General features: G+C 42.7%; 2 protein-coding genes across 3 annotated transcripts; both read left to right on the plus strand.

Annotated features, from left to right (window-relative positions):
* Positions 1–330: 330 nt before the first annotated feature.
* LOC148382338 (ras-related protein Rab-5C-like) lies at positions 331–5,456 on the plus strand. The gene is made up of 5 exons (XM_088360287.1): positions 331–490; positions 1,112–1,398; positions 3,554–3,705; positions 4,223–4,439; positions 4,747–5,456. The coding sequence occupies exons 2-5, from the start codon at positions 1,227–1,229 to the stop codon at positions 4,893–4,895; spliced, it is 690 nt and encodes a 229-aa protein (XP_088216413.1). The 5' UTR covers positions 331–490; positions 1,112–1,226; the 3' UTR covers positions 4,896–5,456.
* Positions 5,457–6,867: 1,411 nt separating this feature from the next.
* Positions 6,868–23,752, plus strand: LOC148382339 (zinc finger protein 385D-like). 2 transcript variants are annotated; one of them, XM_088360277.1, is made up of 9 exons: positions 6,868–6,974; positions 16,645–16,851; positions 19,720–19,871; positions 19,989–20,096; positions 20,778–20,949; positions 21,301–21,648; positions 21,808–22,016; positions 22,174–22,278; positions 22,389–23,752. In XM_088360277.1, the coding sequence occupies exons 1-9, from the start codon at positions 6,938–6,940 to the stop codon at positions 22,617–22,619; spliced, it is 1,569 nt and encodes a 522-aa protein (XP_088216403.1). In that variant the 5' UTR covers positions 6,868–6,937; the 3' UTR covers positions 22,620–23,752. The 2 variants fall into 2 exon arrangements, with proteins under 2 accessions (XP_088216403.1, XP_088216402.1); XM_088360276.1 differs by lacking the exon at positions 6,868–6,974 and adding an exon at positions 7,772–7,955.
* The last annotated feature ends 20 nt before the right edge of the window (positions 23,753–23,772 follow it).

Raw genomic sequence — 23,772 nt, forward strand, 5'->3', positions numbered from 1 at the left:
TTAAGATACACGCCTTTGTTTTATGGCTGTTGAACCGGTTTTGCTAGTACATAATACAAAGGTGTTTATTTATCAATCAAGTCGTTTGTTGAAGTGGTTGCAAATAAAATGTCTTTATTATGCAATTGTTTGTCGGGCAGGAGTTGAGGAAGGAATTGTGATTATATATAATTTAATTGAGTTCAAATTAATTCAAGTAGTTTGACGTTACCTACTATTTAAATTTATCAGTGTCATTTGTTAAATTCTTTAATTTGATAACATTAAAATAATACGGTCAAGGGATATTTGCAATCCCAACCTCACCACTTGTGGGCAGTAGCGTGCAAAGCGTGCACAGTACTGGCAAAGACAGACGACGCAGATGAAGAAGTTCCACAAGGCGGAAGTGAAACATTATTAAACACTCCGCCACAAGAAAAGCATTAAAACTGTTATTACGGAGGACTGGCATGGTCGTTGCTGAATTTTGACCAAGCTTTCGTTACTGGTAAGAACTTTGGCGCGGCGATTTAAATATTTCGAGCGAACCTTTCGTGTAAAACGACGGCTAAAAAGGCTGCTAACAGGATTTAGCATCGCGGCTAATTCGACAGTATTGTTTAGATACACCCTGGACCGAAGAAGGTAAATACCGAACAGGTTCACTATATAAATGACCTTATTTCGTCACATTTATATTTCTTTATGACTTAAATGTCATCCTAAGGCAAAAACAGTTTCCTAAAAGATTGAGAAAATAATTTGGTACATTATGGCGAATTAAAAAACACCGCGGTCAACCTGGCCCTTTCTGACGTGTAGAAAACATGTAAATTGAACGATAAATAAATTCTGTGTAAAACTGTTTAGCATCTCCACAAAAAATAACGTTACCAATTCGACACTAATTTGTGCAAAACATTTTGACATCTCGTAAAATTAAATTGAAAACAATTAGACATCTTAAATAAAATCAATATATAATCAATTAAGTGACATGTGTATTTAATTGTCTTTGTTTTCTCCTCAAATCCAAAAATAGTATGTCTGCAACAAATTATTTTAATACTGCATTAATCTGTTAAATCTAAGGAAATCATCGTTGCCCCCCTCCCTCTCATTCATGCAGCACCTTCTGGAGTCTGATCACCGACTTCACCCACCGCCAGTGCCTGAGTCGCCTGTCTGGTTTCAATCCAGCCCGGGGCCGCCCCATCCGTAAACAGCTTCATCCATCTTTGTTAATGGCGGGACGCGGTGGAGGCGCGAGCAGACCTAACGGAGCAACGGCGGCAGCCAACAAGAGCTTCCAGTTCAAGCTGGTGCTGCTGGGGGAGTCAGCAGTGGGCAAGTCCAGCCTGGTGCTGCGCTTTGTCAAAGGCCAGTTCCATGAATTCCAAGAGAGCACCATTGGAGGTAAGATCACACATGGTTTTTCTGTGGTTGTAATAGTTTTGGATAGTAAGTTATATATATATGTATAACGGTAGTGTGTGTGTGTGTGTGTGTGTGTGTGTGTGTGTGTGTGTGTGTGTGTGTGTGTGTGTGTGTGTGTGTGTGTGTGTGTGTGTGTGTGTGTGTGTATGTGTATATATATATATATATATATATATATATATATATATATATATATATATATATATATATATATATATATATATATATATATATATACTACCGTTCAAAAGTTTGGGGTCACCCAAACAATTTTGTGTATTCCATGAAAAGTCACACTTATTCACCACCAAACGTTGTGAAATGAATAGAAAATAGAGTCAAGACATTGACAAGGTTAGAAATAATGATTTGTATTTGAAATAAGATTTTTTTTTTACATCAAACTTTGCTTTCGTCAAAGAATCCTCCATTTGCAGCAATTACGGCATTGCAGACCATTGGCATTCTAGCTGTTAATTTGTTGAGATAATCTGGAGAAATTGCACCCCACGCTTCCAGAAGCAGCTCCCACAAGTTGGATTGGTTGGATGGGCACTTCTTGCGTACCATACGGTCAAGCTGCTCCCACAACAGCTCATTGGGGTTCAGATCTGGTGACTGCGCTGGCCACTCCATTACCGATAGAATACCAGCTGCCTGCTTCTGCTCTAAATAGTTCTCGCACAATTTGGAGGTGTGTTTGGGGTCATTGTCCTGTTGTAGGATGAAATTGACTCCAATCAAGCGCTGTCCACTGGGTATGGGATGGCGTTGCAAAATGGAGTGATAGCCTTCCTTATTCAGAATCCCTTTTACCCTGTACAAATTTCCCACCTTACCAGCACCAAAGCAACCCCAGACCATCACATTACCTCCTCCATGCTTAACAGATGGCGTCAGGCATTCTTCCAGCATCTTTTCATTTGTTCTGCATCTTACAAACATTCTTCTTTGTGATCCAAACACTTCAAACTTCGATTCATCTGTCCACAACACTTTTTTCCAGTCTTCCTCTGTCCAATGTCTGTGTTCTTTTGCCCATCTTAATCTTTTTCTTTTGTTGGCCAGTCTCAGATATGGCTTTTTCTTTACCACTCTGCCCTGAAGCCCAGAATCCCGCAGCCGCCTCTTCACTGTAGATGTTGACACTGGTGTTTTGCGGGTACTATTTAATGAAGATGCCAGTTGGGGACCTGTGAGGCGTCTGTTTCTCAAACTAGAGACTCTAATGTACTTATCTTCTTGCTCAGTTGTGCAACGCGGCCTCCCACTTCTTTTTCGACTCTGGTTAGAGCCTGTTTGTGCTGTCCTCTGAAGGGAGTAGTACACACCGTTGTAGGAAATCTTCAATTTCTTAGCAATTTCTCGCTTGATTGGAGCCAATTTCATCCTACAACAGGACAATGACCCCAAACACACCTCCAAATTGTGCGAGAACTATTTAGAGTAGAATCAGGCAGCTGGTATTCTATCGGTAATGGAGTGGCCAGCGCAGTCACCAGATCTGAACCCCATTCAGCTGTTGTGGGAGCAGCTTGACCGTATGGTACGCAAGAAGTGCTCATCCAACCAATCCAACTTGTGGGAGCTGCTTCTGGAAGCGTGGGGTACAATTTCTCCAGATTACCTCAACAAATTAACAGCTAGAATGCCAAAGGTCTGCAATGCCGTAATTGCTGCAAATGGAGGATTCTTTGACGAAAGCAAAGTTTGATGTAAAAAAATCTTATTTCAAATACAAATCATTATTTCTAACCTTGTCAATGTCTTGACTCTATTTTCTATTCATTTCACAACGTTTGGTGGTGAATAAGTGTGACTTTTCATGGAAAACACAAAATTGTTTGGGTGACCCCAAACTTTTGAACGGTAGTGTGTGTGTGTGTGTGTATGTGTGTGTGTGTGTGTGTGTGTGTGTGTGTGTGTGTGTGTGTGTGTGTGTGTGTGTGTGTGTGTGTGTGTATATATATATATATATATATATATATATATATATATATATATATATATATATATATATTTGGTGTTATTTTGGTGTTTCAAATTTCATCTGTTTTAAATAGTTTTGAGAGTAGGTTTGTTATTTTCATCTCATCAAAGTTTTCCAACAAGCTTGTGTACTTTGTCCGCCTAGCGGCCTTCCTGACCCAGACGGTCAGCTTGGACGACATCACGGTCAAGTTTGAGATATGGGACACAGCGGGCCAGGAGCGCTACCACAGTCTGGCGCCCATGTACTACCGAGGCGCTCAGGCCGCCATCGTGGTCTACGACATCACCAACGCGGTAAGTCGCACTTGCAACCCTTACTCTTTGCACACACAATTCAACACTGCATAAAAAAACAATACATGCATAATGAGTAAAATATGGTAGTGGTTTGGGGGCTGGAATGGATCAAGGCCATTTCAATTCATTTCAAAGTGGAATTTTAATTTTAGGGCCTGACCTATTAGTCACAACCAAATATTTTTGCAGATTTTTTTTTTTTTTCCCCCTTACACAATTAAACATAAGACAATGAATCATGACATTATAACATCACTAGATAATCAGAAAAAAAAATATTCTGCTTGTAATTCATAAGGTAAGGGACCAAAAAAAGAAGTTAATTATTATTATCTTTTTTTAAAATTGAATAGTTACGACTAATTAGTTTTATTTTTTGACTGCCAAATTTGCCTCATAAAAATCGAATCTGGAAAACCTTGTGAGGGCACTGGGAATTTTGGAACGCACTGTATACGTACGGTACTTAGCGCTACAAGCGACAGCAAGGCAAGTAAAGCTTGTCGGTCCTCAGGACACGTTTGCGCGCGCCAAAAACTGGGTGAAGGAGTTGCAGAGACAAGCCAACCCAAACATCGTGATCGCTCTGGCCGGCAACAAGGCGGACATCGCCGACAAGCGAGCGGTGGAGCATCAGGAGGCACAAGAATACGCTGAAGAAAACGGGCTCCTCTTCATGGAAACGTCAGCCAAGACCGCACTCAATGTCAATGATATTTTTATGGCTATTGGTGAGTGTTTTTTCTTTTATGTAATAAAGGGGGGTAGGCATTCTATTGTATATCTTAGTGTGGAATAAAGACTGAAAAGTTTGCGATTATGTCTACAGGCCACAAGAGGGCGTCAAAGCACTTCAATCACCATCATGTTACTTAAACAACCAATTGGTGTTGAATTATTTTTGCCTTGCGCTGCTTTTGGCTGTTAAGCTTGCTTACATTCATATTTTTAGCTCTGCAAACAAATGTAGTCCTATTATGTGTTATGGAAAACGATTTTTGCTGCTTCTCAATAACCTGCGTCCTGGTCTATTCTCAGCCACCAAGCTACCAAAGAACGAGCCCCAGACGGGCGCCGGCCAAGCAGGCCGGACCGGCGCGGGAGTGAATCTGCACGACACCGCCTCTCAGAGCCGCAGCAGCCGTTGCTGTAGCGGCGCCATGGGCGGCAGCGGCGGCGGCAACTAGAGCCTTCGTCAGGACAACACTTAAGAAAAGTAACACTGGAGGACAGGCAGCCCTCTCCTCCCCCTTGCCTCCTCCTCATCTGCTCTAAAACTGAAATTTAAAATGCAATGATCTGGATCCTCTTTTTTAAACGACAAGAATCACAAGCTAAGCGGGATGATCCCTTCTGACTGGTCTCCTTCCATCTATCTACCTCCCTCCTCATCTTCATCACTTCCTATTTCAAAACTGTCTTCTGATTTTTTTTTTTTGGTGGATGATTTTTTTGTCTCTTCCCATCTTTGCGTGGGTATTGTGTGTATATTATGTATGTTTATGTGTATATAAAAACACAGTATATATATTTATATACACACATGAATACTATATATATTATATACTGTTACATACCATGTGTAGTAGCTTTCATTGACTTCCCTTTTCAGCAATCACCAGAAAATAGACTTTGTTTCTAGGAACGTCTAAATGGAGGTTGATGTCATCGTCATTGATTTAAATGAGAATGGTGGAAATAAGGTGTACACATGAAATATAATAAAGCTCATGCAAGATCATATTTTATACTTTGTGCTTTGTCTTCTGCTATGTCACCAGTGGGTATAAAAAGTCAACACAAATGTGCTGGGTTTGTAAGCAAGAAAAATTATTTTAATACCTTTTCCATTAATAGCATAACCTATGACCTATGCAACTCAACTGGGGTAAAAAAAAAAAAAAGAAGCCACATCCCAGTTTACAAGGGTGTGCCCACTTGTACAACCACAGTGTATTTTTGAGTTTTATTTTACTTCTCTTTAAAAGTTGGGTTTTGTAGACTTTTGCATGAAGGCTCATGATCAACTTGGCTTATTTCTGCAAAACAAAAAAAAACCATCTGAAAAATATACACCGGCAAAAAATTCTGTAGTAGAAACCATGTTTGAGCACTAGATAGCAGCATCTCACTGCAATCCAGGCGTTTGTTGAATGTCTTTCTTTTTCTTTTGTATATCAAAATGAAATGAATAATTGTGCACATATAGAATTGTCTAGAAAACATTTAAGAACTGGTATTTGATGGCCACCCTAAATAGGAATGTAATTTTTTATGTCTCTACAGCTGCAGTACCAACTTGCTGTTCCAACACTTTTATTTTTTTTAGTTCCACTAAATATCTGTAAATGCTTCAACGTATGTATGGCACATCCATTTCCAAAATCAAGTCGCGTCTCCATGGGGATCATAATGACTGTCCCCCCCCCACCCGCTGTACTGCAGTGGTTGTGATGATGCATCATCATCATCTTCTTCTTCACTCGCTTCCAAGATATGCAGCGCTGCCAAAGAGCAGGCGGCCCGCTCTGTTCACAGTAAATAATTTCTCATTTGCGCCGCTGTCAATCACCATGTGTCATAGAGAGGAACTCATTTCATGCTTGGCCTGTGTGAATGGCAGCGGCGGAAGACTCAGGAAGAAACCCCTCACGCACCTTTTACCCCTTTCTCTACTCCGCCGGTGATAATTGTTGTTTGTGTCCAATTTGCGCAACAAATGGACGAGCAAAAGTGGCCTTAATGGTTGTCATAACAACAAGGCTGTTTCAGATTAGCCCCCTGTGCAGTAAAAAGCTTGAATATCAACCTAGACAAATTTGCCTTCTAATGCATTGTGTTTATCTTTTGGGGGCTGGAAGAATTGTCAGTGAGCAGCAAGGGCACGAGCACGCGGCGTTTGGATTGCCTCGCTCGGAGGTGCGCGCAGATAACAATCCCATCAGCGACGCACGACAATAATTGTCTCTTATCTATAATGAAAGATCGTGCGGTGGAGCCGCCAAACAGTGTCGAAATGCGCAAGAAACACAAATGAACGCATAAAATAACAAATATGCCGCTTAACAGAGAGACTGGGAGAATCACAGGAAGTTGTATAAAAACAGTTGGACGTGTGCATTCAAAAGAGAAGGTCAAAGGTCGCTACAGGTTATATTGCATTTTGAGCTGACACAAATTTACTTTTTGCAGCTGCACATAGATTTTCAAATCAATAATAATAGTATAGATGTTCTCATTTATTTTTATGCAAATACTATGTGGAAGTAAGTATTCTTAATTAATTTGATATTGACATGTGACGTGGACTGCATTGGGCATGTCTAAGGGGTAAGGTAAGAAGGCTTTTAATAGAGTACGGAAGCCATAGGAAATTGTAAATGTTGCTTTTGAGGTTTTCATTGAAGGTGAGGCGTTTATTTTGAAGAGTACAATGTCTGTTAGAGGAGCGGCAAGTGTTGCCACAGCGACGGGCTTAATTGAAATGTGTCGCGGGCCTGCTACTCGTGCGGAACAAAAAGTGAGCACTTATGCTAATGTTGCCGCCAAGTGCTCCTGCTAAATTTAGTCCTGAGAGCATCCTGATCGGCCTTTCTTGAAATGGACCAACCCTGTTTTGGTTCATTAAAAAAAAAAAAAAGACCCTTGTCTGCGCTTGTAGGCCAGCACAAGCGTGTTAGCCTTTATTTTTAGGGTGAGCGGCCTTACGCTGGGGTCATGTAGCAACTTCAATAAGAAGGACATAGCTCAAACTCCAAGTATGTTTCCACTGTTCATCCAGCACCAAATGGCCAACAGCTGAGCCGCAACTCACCGAAGCAGGTTAACTCCTGAATTAATCTGCAGGCATGCGCTTTTTGAACATGGCCCAGCTATGTTAATAGAGAGGGGGCGGGGGAGTGGGCGGGATCAGCCAAGGATGCCTGCTGACAGGGCATACAATAAGAGTGACAGCTGCGGAGGATTTGATGTGTCCGCGCTGTGCAACTTTTGCCTAATTGATCATAAATCAGATTAACTGTTTATTTGCATTAGTTGGTGGGGCGGCTCTGACACATCAAATATGGAAGACTTGCTGACGAGCGTCCACATCGCTGCCATGTTGGATGTGTCGAAGAGAGCGAGGGAGAGAGAGAGGGAGGGAGAGGGAGAGAGTGAGGAGGAGGCAGCTGAGCGCGGGCTCAGTCAGGTCGAGAGCCAGGAAATGGACATCAGCAGCGGTAAAATAGAGGGGACACCTCCTGTCGGTAGGAGATACTTTTTTTGTTTTTTTTAAATATTTATACGGTTTCTGTGTATACATATTTGTTTTCTGTGACATTCTCTAGAGGACGGCTAGTTTGGTCATTTTGGACTGTAATGATCTCAAAACTAATACAAATGTCATGTTAAATATGCTGATGGGACTCAGACAAACTAATCAATAATAATAATAATAATATTTTTTTTTTATGCTTAAATGCAACTAGAACAAATTTACATGCAGATTAGCACTGTCGGATAACTTACTCTACCACATAAGCATGCCGTTATTACACCTTTTAAGACATTTTGATATTTTCTGAAAAAGGATGCTCATGCTTTGGTTTTTAATTTTTTTGTTTTAATTAAAAAAAAATGTTTTTTTTACTCAACATGATTACTATTTATTAAAGAAAAAATCAGTTCGGTCGTTTAAAGACGTGCCTTGCTTTAAAATTGCCAATATTTTATTCACTAAAACATTTATTACTTTTTTGCCATTTAATTCCACAAAACAAACCCACAAAAAATTCAAAATGCCCAAATTTAATTTACAGTTTTATTTAAGATATTAAATTAGGATTAAGGACATGTATATATATATATTACATGGAAAAAATGTGTGTTTGTAATCAAAGCTTTGTGTAGAGCAATGGTTAGCAACATAAGGCTGGTGGGCCACCGTAAGAGCATTTGATTCTTAAATAAATGTTCTAAAAGGCCTCAAACATCGAACCTGCTAATAGAAATCACACAGACATCCTCTTTTCTGTATATATCCAAACATGTAGTGTGGTCATGATTACCGTGAGCTCAAAATCGATTCGACCCGAGAAGGCCCACTTAAGCGCCCCGCATCATCCTTCCAGTCCCTCGTCCTTCTCTGCATTGGCTAAATGGCTCCAAACGACGCCCGGCAGTGTTCTCCGAGCACCCCCCCCCCCCCCCTAACATTGAACAAAAGGTCCTTGATTCATTAAATCCGTCGCCCACTCCTCAAAGCCATGTTGTCATTTTCACCACTTTGCTTCACCTGCCCGCCGCTCGTCTTTTGGGACGTAGGTGTGCACACATAAGGGCCTCTCTCGTCGACACTCGAAGATGACGCATATTTTCCCGCAAAGCACAGAATATCATACCATGTTGTATTGTGACAATTTTAGCTTGAGCGTAACGCTGAGAGTTAATTCACAAACGAATCCTCCCACTGTGGATTTAATATTCGCAGCCGTTCTTTTGCTCAGAAATCATAAATATATCGGCGAGTCCTGCTACAGGGCTTTTTCCAGCTCATTTGTGTCAAAATGGGTTTGTGAAAATGTGCGTGAGAAATTCACGCTGCTAATTCTATCGTGTGTGTGTGTGTGTGTGTGTGTGTGTGTGTGTTGGAGATTGTGTTGAAACAATTGTTATTAAATAGGAGCTTGTGTCTGTTTGTGGTTTGTTTCAAAGATTTAAAAAGATGACTATTATTATTTTGCTATTTAACTGAGCATTTCAGCTATTGATTGTATAGAATTGACTAATATTAAAATAATATATAACATTTTTCTTGCTGTAATTTACTCGAGAGTAACAGTCAGTCGGGGTGAGGTGTTTATGAAGTGAAAGGCCTTCATATGGACAACAGTACAGTATATAATTTTATGCAAGTAAGGAATTTGGGCTTTCAATAGTAGATTATCTATTGTAATATTAAGTATTTCCCAGTTTTGAATGTACATTTTTTTAACCTATGTTTATTTAACTAGAAAAGACTGATCCATAATTTTATATATTTTTCACAAATGAATTATACTTAAAGTAGTATCTATTATTCAAAAATATCCATGATAATAAATGTTATTTAATTTTTGCCTATTCGTATCCAGCTGCCTCGTTGCTCGGCGTTCGCCGCGGAGCGCCGCATTCCTCGTTGCCCCACCCCGGCCGAAGGGTGACATTTGCCGATGACTTTTAAGCCACGCAGTTGCGATGAAGTTGAATTTTTCTCTGCGTCTCGTCTGCGTCGTGGCGTTTGACTTCCAGACTCGGTCTCGGTGAAGAACATCATCTGTGAAATTGAGACTAACCAAGTGGAACGGGATTGCGATGGGAGCAGCTTGAGCTGCAGTATAGCCCCCGCCCCTCCCTTGCCGCGTCTATAGACTCGCCGCCCCTGCTGATCACTTTGTGAGCAAAACATCATATGCCGTCGATTCTTATTTGGCATTTACATGAAATGACGCAAAAACAAAAAGGCTCGACACGTACAAATGTGCGCGAGAAACACAATGATGGAATTGTGCGTCCACCCGTGTGCTTCGAACAGCCATTTTCGGTCATGGCGTGTGCTTCGCCGCCGGCCAGCTTTGCGAAATCCATCCCCCCCGTCGCCCAGATGTCTCGATGGGTAGGATACCGCCCCTCAAAAAAAAACAACCCCGTAATTACCAAAATTAAGGCTAAAACAAAAATGCACCTTTGTCTTCGTTATCTCCAAAACTATATTTCAAACGGAGAGCGTGAGTCGCGAAATTACAAACGACGCACGGGCTTATCGCAACAGACTCGCACCCCCACCTCAGACACGGCCAAATGGATTTTTGTGTCGAGGCTCCCTTCAGAGATTGTAATGGCTCGTCTTTGGGCTGTGTCATTACAAGTCACATGACAGCCTGCCCGTGCACTGATAACTGTGATCTTTATTCTGCTGCTCGCAAGCAAAGATAGAGCTTGGGGGTGTGAGGGTGGGGAGACCCCGCCCCCAAATAAACCTCTGCTGCTGGCTGGAGCCCCGGGTGGAAAAATGAAGCACGATGAATGCGAATTGTGGCCCTTTTTTTCCCCCCACATTTGAAATTTGCAACGTTATTGTCTGTTTTTAGACAGAAAACGTAAATGACAAAAAACATCCCGGTAAAAGTCGGAACGCGGGTTTGCGGGAGAAATTGACAGGTGCCCTCTATTGTCAACGAATTTTGCCATTAATCGTCAAATTCTATTGCCTTTTTAAAAGCCATCCCTACCCGACACAAAAGACTCGCCCTGCAGACCAAATTAAATGGCCGTTAAATTAGGGAGCCATTATGGCATTCACTGCTCTGCTGATTTTTGTGACGCTTTCCCCCCAACACACACACACACACACACACACACACACACGCACACACACACACACACACACACACACACACACACACACACACACACACACACACACACACACACACACTCACACACACTCACACTCTTCCCCCCAGTCATGAGTGAAACACACTGAGGCAGCCACTGTAGGTAGTTAAATGGCCACTTATAATCATCTCTCCTCTGTCCACGGATAAATTTACAATGCAGGTCAAAGTATTTTACACAGACACATTTTATATTTGGTCTCACTTTGTTTACATTCACTGAACACATAAAATCATGATTGCAAAACATTATATTGTTTTTATAAAACCTACCAGTCTTAACATGGATCAAATCTTGACATTAGCATAATATATGCTAACGTTCGACTCGCCTTTTAACTACAAAAATGTGTTCGCCCCCTGATAAGAATTTGATTTTATGCGACTGCATGGTGTACTGCAGCGGCAATGCCTTTTGTGCTTAACCCAAACCACCTTAAGGATCTGGTGTGATAATTCAGGCAATTAGGCCCATTTACCCGGAGAGTGAACCTAATTAAAAAAATCAATTCAATTTTTCCTGTCAAGGCTCCGAAAAGAAGTCGGCAAAGATAAGCCATTTGCAGGATGGATGGCTTTTCTGGGAATGTGAGCGATCTTATCTTGCGTCGGGGATGATTTGGTTTGAAAACAAAAATACCGCATTGGATTTCTTCACCTGTTTTCACTGAAGGGTAAAATCATTTAATCTTTTAGATAACTAATGGCTAGATGAGAACAACAAGAAAATACAGATACATATATAGTAGTGCTTGTTTATTTTTTACCGACACGTCCATAAAGCAAGTTGAGAGTAATCGTTCGCCATCCAGTAAAATTAGACCGAGTCGCTTATTCTTTGTCACTCTTCCTTCCTTCTTTCCTTCCTTCCTTCCACACTCAGAATAAAGACGCGACCCACATTTTCCCCGCAATGCTTTCGGATGGCTTCAGCAACAAGGAGGCTGAAAGGAAGCGTCAGTTTGGCTCACTGAATTGAAATGTTGAATTTTAATTTAAATGATACCAACCATTTGATTGTCAGAATTTTATTCTGCCAAATATCACAATGAGTTGGGCCTTAATGATTAATAATGTAACCAAGTGCTAGCTTGAGCAAGTCTACCTAATGTTGTGACCGGTGAGCACATAGTATATCCTACTATTATTAATAGACACATTAACGCTCCAAACATCACACTGCTAAATGTCAATATGGCGCTGTAAGTACCCTGGCTCCATTATTAGTCCTGAATATGTAAATCCCAGAGAGAGTTGGCTATAAAAAGCCATCCGTGGAATTTCAGCCAACAACTATTCAAGTGCTCTTGGCAGGGATACAAGGGTGTGAACGCGCGTTTACATTTGGAAACAATCTCAGGGCATAGCGGGGTTATGACACTTCCTGCCTCGTCCGTGCCCCTTGACAGCTCCCGGAACGGCAACGTTGCCTTGTTGATAATGGATGCATGCAGCGGGGGACGCGTGACATGTCCTGGGATGCATTTGATATGACTGACTGTCTCCGTCCCACTCAATAAGCGGACGCTTAGATTCCGCTGCGGGGGTTTTCTTGGTAACGAACGCTGAGGGATGGCAGGCCGAGCGAACCGACCGTATGCTTTCCATGTGAAGCGATAGTCGTGGGTGGAAGAAAACATGGAGGCATGGATGACTCATGAGGATGACGAATAAAAGCGTCTTCCGTGTCATTTGTATCGCCTTCCTGTAGTCTATAGATGTGAAACCCAAGGCCCCGGGGTCCAGATCCGGTCCACCGAAACACTTTATGCGCCCCGCTAAACAGTGTAGATCAACATAGAACAGAGGCGAAATTCCTAATTAGTGTTCCTAATATTGTGACCGGTGGGAGTTGAAGGACTGTGTTCCATTTTAAACAGAGGTCACATCCCTTTAGCAGCCTTAGGGTCCACCCAGATGGTCGCTGACAGATGCCCAAAATTGCTGTTGTCCTTGCTTGGAACACAGTCCCTCCCTGGAGTTAAAAAAACAAAAACTTCCCTTCCAATATTAGAATTTTTCAGGCCCTTTTTTCTTTACTGGTTTTGACTCAAATTGTCTTATCCCGCCGGCCATTGCGGGCCTATTTGCATCGCAGTATAAATCACGGGCTTTGTCCTAATATTTCCCCCTCACCGTGTTTATCACGAGACAAACGCATTCTCCTCTTGGCATTGGCCGCCTTTGCCTCGCTAACCTCTTATCTCCCCACTCCCGCCGCGCGGCTCTTGTCCTTGGCTCGGTCGCACGTCCTTTACTCTGCTGGACGCTCGCCAAGGGTTTTCGCCAGCGTGAGGTGGGCCGCTCGTTTAGACCCCCGCTGTGTGTCCTGTTACTGGGTAGCCAGCACGGCAGGAACGCTTCTCTTGCGCTTTTGTCCGATATGACTGCATAATCTCTGCATAAATACACATTTTAAAAAAAGATATCTCAATGCATCAGTGCCTTGACATACAAGTGACCTAGTTTTAGCCAATTTAGTTTTTTTTGCTTTGACTTACGAGTGAAAAAAAAACAAATAAAAAAAAAAGAATAAATAAAATAAATAAAGTATCACATCAGTGCTATTTTCTCATTTAAAAAGTTTTGTTTTGGAGTAAGAGAGAAGTAAATTGTCGCTTTACATAAAAAAAAAAAAAAATCCCGCTACTCCACTGCGTTTGATATTTTATACTGTTTAAACTGAAGCAACAATGGGTGTGTGTTTGCACCTGTGTGTGTGTGTGTTGGTGAACGTTGTCAGATAGCAGAGGTCTAATTAAAGAGCTGGCATGTCCCAAACCTGCTCAAGCTCTTTGTTTAACACTGCAGTTAATCTCCAGCTACACAGTGCTGTGTTATCTGCTGATTACTGCGAGGTGTCCACCAGATGAATGTCAAGCTGGGACAGATGCGTGAGTGTGGGGCTTCTTGAAGATGTGCGTCTCATCTCCAACTTATTTGACACCGTTTACTCATGTTGAGTGTCCCAGTGGAAACAGAGCGACTAAAAATATGCATCCACTTAACAACTCCCACTCACTTACCTAACAGCGTGAATCACTGCTGTATTTGAGTTTGCGAATGACCTTGACACCAGGACCGCTTGTCACCGTCATAAAACCTCCGCGCAGGCGGCCGATGCTTTGAGGAATATTTTGAGGCTCTTCACCGTATGGAGTCATGTGTTCAGAATTCAGATCTGAAGATTTATAATGGCCTCGACATTAATGCTAGTTTTGTTAGCAATGGCTTTTTGCATCATTGTGTGTTAGCATTCATATGAAAGTTCATTGCTAGCATTGCAGACAGTCTGCTATGGAGAGCAGCTACGGGAAGCCGCTTTATGTCTGTCGTATTCACTCGAAACTGTCCCATTTCTTGGTCTTTTGTGCTCAAATTACAGGGTAATTGAGCCGTGTGTGACGGGGGTTTCAAACTCGTGCTCTCACAAAAGCAGCACGGTTGCCTAGCGACAACTTTAATTATAGTCCACCTGTCATTCTGCATTAATCAAGCATCTCAGTATTCATTCTGACCGTCGGCTTTGGGGAGCGTCTGTATTTTGTTGGAATTATTGAATTCCTTTGTGTCGCTTGACGAGGTTCGGCGCGACCTCCACGATGCTTTTTCTCTGCGGTCACTGAGTTGGTGACTTCTGCTTTTGTGGCGCTCACACTCACTAGTAGCAGATAGAGACATAAATCGGCCTTCATGACCTCGGCTTGACGTGATTGGCTTTCGTCTGATATTTACAGACATGACAATGCCGGCAGGCAGCCAGCGCATGCATGTGCACCTCAAATGTCGAATGCCTTCAAACTAAAATACAAACAAACAAACGCGCAACTCTTGAGTGACCTGACTTAAGACTTTAAGGCTGTCACTGTTGAATATTTTCAGAGTCGATTATTCTATCGAGTAATCGACTAATCGGATAAAATTTTATTTATTTCAATTTTGTTTTTTTTATTATTACAAAACCATTGACTGTGTATCAACCAATGACTGTTGTTTATTTGTTTTTGTGTAGGGATTTAAAAAACAGCTTGAAGATTAATGTCATACTCACCCAAAAAAATTTTTGGGGTGCTATGAATGGCTGACAGCCAGTCCAGTCCAAATTCAGCTGAGAAAAAAATGACAATAAAAGGCCGCAGTCTGAGAGCACAGTTAAAGGTGTCTGAGGTCTAAATGAACACCTGCTTGCGTTCAACTACCAACCATTATTCCGTCACCATTTTTTGTGCAGCAGCTTGCCCGATGGCAGGACGCGGCATCACTCAAATTAATCCCAGTGACGGATGGCTGGCTTTGAAGTGCGCGTCGCTGCTCGGAGGCAGATAAATTCTAGCCAAAACAGATTTTCTTTCCGCTTTCATCTCTCCAGCGGACAAATTGAAATTTCTGCAAACAGATTTTTTTTTTGCAAATGAAGGAGACGGGGCAGAATGATCAAATACGCCATGGTTTTAATCGCGGCTATTATCACATGAAAAGTGCTAAAACAAATAACTGAGCTACACATGGGCCAACATTCGCACATTGTCAGTGGATGCTGGAGCTTAAAACCATCAAGCCATTAAAAAAAAAATAATAATAAATAAATAAATAAATAAATAAATCACCCCTACTGTGATAACTTTATTAACTGTACAAACATTTTAACATTAGTAACTGTTTTAATGACATTTAATTATTACACTTCCCTTAATATTATGACTATAATTTAATATGCATAATCATGCATATTTTCAACCCCAGGATATGGCTGCTTACTATCCTTTTTTTATTTTTGAATTAAAACACGGAACTTTTTTTTTTTCAAACTCCAAACTTCCCAAGCTCAAGGACCTGGACTATCACCTAGCTATGATATATTGCCCTGACACGTGCCAGAGATACTGTATAGGCCTTTTATTAGCGGTTAATGCACACCTCATTCTACTGGCTGTATTGTTGACACAGTGGCGCCCACCACAGATTATTAGCAGATAAATCTGAGCCTTAAGCAATCACTCTTGTATGATATCTCTGTTTGGAAAAAGAATGGCCACCGTGAGCATGCTCCTCCATCATAGTAATGACACGGCTACATTTTGAATCCTGTGGAGTCATGTTGCCCCCCTGTGGAGACTTCAGTGACGTACCACACACACAATGCACAAAGTTGAAGACGTTTCATGTCTAAAAGGCTTTTCTAGTTGTAAATTGAAGGAGTGGACTTCCCCCATTCATGTGTGTCCCCTGGGGGTGCTCACATCTTGATGATTTGGGGTTTGTTGTTGTTGTTGTGGGCCGTGACACTTGCTGTCGGCGATCTTCGGGGGAGAAATGTCAGGCCATTGTTGTTAGCAAACGGTTTTGTTTTGGGAGAGCATTTTACACGGCATCTTTCACACTTCTCTTAAATTGGAGAACTATTTACACCAAGTACCAACCATTGGCGGAGCTAGACAGGGGGGGCCCACGGGGGCGCTGACCCCTCTGAAATTTTCCAATCTTATTTCCTTCCTAACAATGCACATTATTCCTGCCCTAGATGGAAAAGAAGAAGAAGAAGAGGAAAATGAAGACAAGAAAAGGGTGGCACCAAGGGCTAAGCGCGAGCGGCGTCAAGGCAACGCCAGCGCCACCGTGTGCCAGGTGTGCAGCATCAGGCTTAATTCTGGAGCCCAGGCCCAGATCCATTATAAGGGCAAAACCCACCAGAGGAGACTGCGCAGACTGGCCAAGGTTGTCGGATCAGGTACTGCTCATTTTTTATATTTCTTTTTTTTTTGTGTGTGTTTAGTTGGATGAAACTCGCCATTCCTGAAAAGATGCTCGGTAATGTTTTTTTCCTGCACACCTGTTTTGACACGTGGCCATTCATCACTCTCGCCCGCTGCCATTCCTCTCAAGCAAAAGCTGTAATGAGCCAACGCAGGCCACATCTAATGTTGATGTAGGGAGCTGTCTCATTCCATCAGCTCAACGTGCGTATTTAGCCGCTCCGCACAATATTCAATTAATTCAGTCGCCGCTGTTTAATGTCTCGCTTGCTCCGACCTCATTTTGTCATCATCACAACAGTATTGGCATTTTGCGCATGTGTCAGAAAATAACCTTTAGCCATGGTCAGTTATACTTCAAAGTTTGCCAGTCAGCCTGTCGGCAAAGGGAAGCTTGGGCCTGTTGCTCTTTGGATTATGCATTTTCATATCAGACACAATTAATTCTACAAGCTTTTTTTAACTCCCTTTCTATTTTTTGCTCGAGACAAAATGAGCCAAGTCAATTAAGGTGACGCTTAGCATCATTCCGCCTGCTCTGCGATTAAAGGACCCTAATAATACCCGTTCTCGCAGCTGAACTAACATTCCCTTTTATTTAGCTGCATGAAGCAGTTGCGAATGAAATTAGGTTTAATAGGGTCATTCTCCATGGGGGGCCCCCTTTGGAAACGGGAATGGAGCAAACCACTTTCTATTATCACCGTTTGATAAACTCCACGGTCTCAAAGGAGATATTCTCTCCTCTCCCCTGAGATAGCTTTGCCCCCCACCCCACCCCCTAGCTCCGCCCCTGCTGAATATCACAACCAAAAAGTCTAAATTCTGAACCTGCATGCGCTCAACCTTTGATATTTTTTTAACAGGAGCGTTGATGTCATCAATCTCATTAATGACATCCCAATCCGAGCACATCTGTTGTGCAAATGAATTTGGTTTCCTTTTAAATGCGCCTTCCGCTTTTCCTTTTTTGCCATGTAACATGCTTGCCATCTTGCAAAGAATAACACTAATAAATCATTCCCATTGTTTTCAAGTAATCCCGGGAAGGAAAGACATTATGGTTGAATGTCCTCGGGGGGGGGGGGGAGCGTGCAGGTGGCAGTTCTGAATAGAAATCTGTGCTGGAGGGAGGAAGAGGAAGGGGAGGAGGGGGGGTGAAGGATGTTGCTCATAGCCAACCTCTCTCGTTCTCTCTCTCTCTCCTCCCTTTCCCACTCGCTCGTTCCATCCTTTGCTGTGGTGCGTTCTCACGCACCCAGAAGAGTAACGCACTTGCTCTTCACGCACACTCAGCATCCCGCTTTCCCTGCGTCGTCTCCGAAGGGGGGCGGGAAGGGTATGGGGACCGGCCGAGCATGGCGCTTTTTAATTGCGAGGTGTACCGCCCGATGCTCTGGATGGACGCCGTAATGTGACGCTGACTGAGAGGACGGCCATTTCAAAAGGAGGACGCGATTTGCTCCAAAAGTTCCTGATGAGAGTTCAACTGACAGAAGTTGAGTGACTAGCGGAAGAATCTCAAAACAAGCGGAGATGCTCTTAGGTAAGCTCGCTCGGGGGATGGAACAAGTGCTTCTTGGAAAATGTGCTTTTGGCAGTCGGGGCTGTTTCTTGGACTAATTGGCCCCTCTTATAGGGGCCAAGTGGGGGGCGGTGACCCCCACAATGGCGCCACGCTGTTCCCCAGATGTGCCAAGTCATTTTAAAGGAAGAAAAAAAACTGCCAATGTCACAGCAGATTGCTGCCAATTATGCCAATGCCTCCCTGAGGATTAGCTCGCATAATTGAAGTCTGATCTAGATAAAAGCCATTTTTGTCATTAATTTGTAAGGTTTTTTTCAGCAATTGGAAGGAAATGCAATTTTTTTTTTTTTGACTTGTTATATTTGTTATTTATATTTATTATATTTTTTATTACGAGTACTTTGATAAGGAAACGACGTCGTCACATAGACCACGGTTTGCTCAGCTCAGTACATAAACACGCACAGCATCAGATTAGCTGCTCATTTAAATACCATTTACATATAAATTAGTGGTGGATAGATTTTGTTTTTTCTTTTCAATGCACTTTAAGCTTGTACGGCAAAAACGTGTGGCACACCGTCATTCGGCACATTCGATCGGGCCGCCTTATCTCGATTCAAGCAGATGGCGGCGCTTTATTTTAAGTGCCTTTGATAATGGAGCATTGTCTCCGTCTGATCAGTGCTGATAGTGCTCATTTCCCAGCACATTAGCTTTTTTGCTAATTATAAGTGCATGTAAAAGGTTAAATAAGTTATCAGTTATCACCAAAATGGCCTCGGTCGAGTCAGGAGCCCGCCAAAAGAACCAAAGCAGTTTTTCCCTCCATCGCTTCCTCTGTGATGTTGAATCACCCAGAGACCAATCTTGGAAAAAAATAGCAATTAATTCTTTCTCATAGTTTTTTCTCCCACAGTACTTTATTTTCTTTTTATAGCCAAATGAGAAAGATCGAAAACAGGGGGGACGAATGCAGATTAGTGCTTAAAGATTGATTAAATCCCACTGAAACCTTTGATTATTGTTCAAGAGCCTTTAATGAAGAAAAGTAGAATAAAATTATATTTTGTACGCCATTGATGACTAACACCTTAACACACACTCCCACCTTTGTATCACCGCGTGTAAATGTCACCTCACTAATGTTTGCCTTGGGTTTCGACAAAGGTCGCAGTGCATGTAAATGATAATTTAATAGCGCTCGGGCCAGCCAAGTGTGACAAAGTCTTCAAGTGGAAAGATGACTTTTTCGTTGAGTTCGGACAATCATTGGCGTGTATTACTAGCGTTGGATTGGTGTGTTTCTTTGCAGGTGCGCTGTCCCACAACCAGGTCCACCCTCTCCTGGGTTCCCTGCAACTGTCGGCCCAAGCGAGCCTCCAGCCGCACAACCACTTGGAGCACTTCTTGCCCCTCAGGATCAGCACCTCCTCGCCCCTCAGCCTTTTCCCAAATTTCAACGCGGTGAGATTTAGTCCACAAAATACCCTCACAGATAATAATAATTAAATTAAATTAAAGATGAAAAATAATAATAATCTCTTGCTTTTTGCACTTTGGACCAAAATCTGTTTTCCACAGATGGATCCCGTGCAAAAGGCAGTGATCAACCACACCTTCGGCATTGCCCCACCTAAGAGAAGAGCCACTATCACCTGTAATATTTGTCACCTGCGCTTTAACTCCACTGTAAGTGCCCCGGCTCTCATTTTGCACATTTCATACGGTCTGTCTGTACACTCAAATATTGCCGAGGCAGCCTTTTCTTATCGTTCTTCCATTTTCTGGCCTCTGAGAGCAAACCAATCAGCGAGTTCCTCTCCCCTCCTCTTATCGGACCTCCCTATTCACATTAATGTAGCCACCTTTCCAATCATAATTCATTTTTACACATATTTGCATTTATAGTGTTAGCTAGCAGTATAAAGGGCCGCATGCTATCGCGGAGATGAGCTCCGAGGTCATGCGAGTGTTCACAGACGTGAGGGCAAATTGTGTCACACCGAATCAGTGGTGAGATGAGCAAATGAGCTCGGGAGGACGGTCATGAGATGCCGCGACTCCAAACAGGGCGCTCATTTGTGCGGACATTGATGATCAGGACGGCGGCCATGCCGGGACTTCCTCGCAGTCAAACGCTGACTGTTATCGTTTGTCCCCCAGCACCGCGCTTGCACACGCAGCCAGAGATGAGGCAGATGGAGCGATTACACTTAACTGACTTCATGCTGCCCCTCACTAATTAAATCACCCAACTGTTCTGCTGTTGTGTGTGTGTGTGTGTGTTGGTGGTGGGAAGTAAGAAAGTACAAATACTTTGTTACTGCACTTCTTTTACCACCTCTTAAATTCAAATGTGTTCATGACCAGAACCAGGCCGAGGCCCACTACAAAGGTCACAAACACACTCGCAAGCTGAAGGCCATGGAGACCCAGAGGAACCGGCAGAAGAACAAGCCCAAGCCAGCCGCAGCGGAGAAAGAGAAGGAGACGGCGGGAGGAAGTGACACGCAAACAGACTTGGATTCAAACAACACAACAGGTATGGAAAATATACGTGGGCAGGGTGCAAAGATGAACCACATTAGAATCCCACTCTCCCTCCTGAAGGTGATGAGCGGTAATTGAGGCAGGCGACGATGAGATGCTAAGTCTTGTAAGCTGCCACCGCTGACTGATTAGCAGTTATTACCTGCCCTGCAATCATAGCCTCTGTCACACGGCTAATTACTCCCATAAAGCAGCGACGCCTTGCAAAGAGGCGCAAAAAGCACCTGGAGAATTTTCATCACCTACTTTTATTTGGATTTTTCTTTGAATAGTCGTCTGCATTTACTGACGATGACTACAAAGTTCTCAATTTTTCATGTTTGTCATGCTTGTGTGTGTTGAGATTTATCAAGCACAACGGCACAAGTGGAAAAACGCCACGGGAGTTCCCCAGTCCCCGCCGCCCCTACTACAGACTCCTCTACAAACCAATCTCCTCAAATGTCCCAGCAATTCCCTCACAGCCCGCCGCTTCCCAATCTAACACAAGAGGAGACACCTTTAGAAGGCCGCGGAATACCTCCCGCTTCGGCAGCACCACTCGACGCTCAAGGGCATCCTGTTGTCAAGGAAGGAGACAAGGAGGGGGTTGGGGCGGTGGAGGATAAGGAAGGCAACAAAAAACAGCTCCATTGTCCCACTTGCAAAGTGACCGTGAACTCCAGCTCCCAATTAGAAGCTCATTGTAGTGGTAGGTGTGATATGTGCACTTGCATTCTTTATCCTTTGCCTCGAATGGCACCAAGCAGTCTCTGCTGCCATCTAGTGGGATAACATTGTATTGTTTTGTCTGTCACTATACATCACTCAACAAAGATACAAAAATACTTTTAATGTCCCCGCTCACCAGGTTCTAAACACAAGCAGATGCTGCACAGCCCCAACAGCAGCCGCTCGTACCGCAGGCCGAAGAGGACGTCGTCGCCGAGACGCCCCTGCCGAATAATTAAGCAGCGGATGGTCGGCAACAAGCCCAAGGTAGTGGCGGGTGTCACCGGCCAGCGTTTTCACTGTCAGCTGTGCCAAGTGGCTGTCAACTCTGAGTCACAGCTCAAACAGGTAAACATACAGAGAATTTAGAGACTGTCAGATGAAGTCCACCTGCAAAGGTGTTTTAGGTTCATCGTAAAAGTCCGGAAACTTTTTGCAAAAGAACATTTTCACGCATCATAAATCCTGAAAACCTGTTGAAGTGTCATCCAAATGTGTTTAACAGCACATGAACAGCAGGAGACATAAAGAGCATTTGGCCGGGAAGCCTGTGAAGGTGAAGTCCAAATTCACACCCTTTAATAAACTGCAGCCCAGCACCGCATTCGCGGTAAGAATTATACTCACACACTTTGGATTTCTCGCTACAATTAGGAGATAAAATGACTGGGTAAAAATTAGGATAGTTTGAAATGCGCTTTCCTCCGACGTCCCTTGCAGACAAAGCTGGCCTTGCAGAAGCAGCTGTCCAAGGCCCTGCCGGCAGGGTTGCTGACCAGCGCCCTCAACCCAGCTGCTCTGTGCACTCTGGCATCCTCGCCGCTGGCATTACGGCTGCCGCAGGGTCCTGCAGCCATCGTCCACAGTCCGCTGATAAGCCCCGCCCTCTTCAGGCCTGCCCCGGGACCCCTCAGGGCCACGCACCCGGCCATTATCTTCTCTCCTTATTGACAATGAGGACAAAAATGTTACATTTGACACATCATCGGTACAGTATGCACACTGACCAAAAGTGCTACCTCGACTTATGACATTTACAAATCTTTCGACTCAAGATGTAAATAAATTAATGAATTCATAAGTCAAGGAATCACTATGTGAGGACCATGACTCAAGTGTTTGAGTGCATGTTCCCTAGTAGGGGTCTAAATCTTATTGGAAGCCATATTAGTGAATATATTTTGTTTTATTTATGAGAACAATCTGCCATTACACAAGAGTGGGCACGTGTTAAAACTTTTATGTGAGCTCTCTAGTACTCTGGGAAAAACAGTATCATTCCTGGATTTGGTTCCGTGTATAAATCACTTGTCTTACTGATCAAAAACAGAATTGTTTGGTTGTGAACATCAAATATGTAATGAACCCCGTTCCGTCTTTCTGTTTGTCTTTCGTTGACTTGTGCCATAATACAAAGCCAAGAACTTTCACTATACTTGGTGAATGTACTTTGATTTCATCAATTAATAACAGTGGAAACTATATCGGACATGAGCCATTAAAGTAGGGATGGGGAACCTTTTTCCCCCACATTCTTCAAATACTTTAATTTTATGTACTTTGAGATGCTTTTTGTGTAACACGAAGATGCAGTCTGACAAAAATTCTATTTCATGAGTCATACCAATCTGTAAAATATTTTTTAATAGCTTTTTCCATCCTGAGCACAAAAACTGCCGTAACTGTTCATCAAGTGCAATAATGTAGGCTACTGTGATAAATGTGTTGAGTGTGTATAATGTATTCATTTGTATGTAGTATTATTATTACGTGGCTGTGGTTGTGTTCATTTCCACTGCATTGAAACAATCACAAAAATGTATGCACTGGAAGTACTACAGTGCAAGTGGGCACATGTATATTTTGGAAATTATTTGCTCAGATCAGCCATGGAATTCTAAAAGTTTGTTCTAAGATCAGTTGCCAAAGCAAGTAACCTCGCTAGCATGTACTCTTGAGCCAAAATGAATAATTATATGATCGTATTTTTGTTTTAAATAAATGCAGATAAATTGTTTTTTGTCTGTACTAAATTTTCCTCCAATTCTGTTGTGAGCCAATAAATATGAAAATATTTCGTGTTATATTGGGTTTATTTCGCTGA

Source organism: Syngnathus floridae, chromosome 18, assembly GCF_059516105.1.
Source record: "Syngnathus floridae isolate MCC-2025c chromosome 18, RoL_Sflo_1.0, whole genome shotgun sequence".
In the NCBI taxonomy this organism is placed as follows: Eukaryota; Metazoa; Chordata; class Actinopteri; order Syngnathiformes; family Syngnathidae; genus Syngnathus; species Syngnathus floridae.

Excerpts from the sequence above, each read along its gene's own strand:
- LOC148382338 (XM_088360287.1), top strand. The coding sequence starts at position 1,227 with ATGGCGGGACGCGGTGGAGGCGCGAGCAGACCTAACGGAGCAACGGCG. Across the intron at positions 1,399-3,553 it reads CCAAGAGAGCACCATTGGAG|CGGCCTTCCTGACCCAGACG; the intron begins GTAAGATCACAC and ends TTGTCCGCCTAG. Across the intron at positions 3,706-4,222 it reads TCTACGACATCACCAACGCG|GACACGTTTGCGCGCGCCAA; the intron begins GTAAGTCGCACT and ends GTCGGTCCTCAG.
- LOC148382339 (XM_088360276.1), top strand. The coding sequence starts at position 7,772 with ATGGAAGACTTGCTGACGAGCGTCCACATCGCTGCCATGTTGGATGTG. Across the intron at positions 16,852-19,719 it reads GGCCAAGGTTGTCGGATCAG|GTGCGCTGTCCCACAACCAG; the intron begins GTACTGCTCATT and ends GTTTCTTTGCAG. Across the intron at positions 21,649-21,807 it reads ATTAGAAGCTCATTGTAGTG|GTTCTAAACACAAGCAGATG; the intron begins GTAGGTGTGATA and ends CCCGCTCACCAG.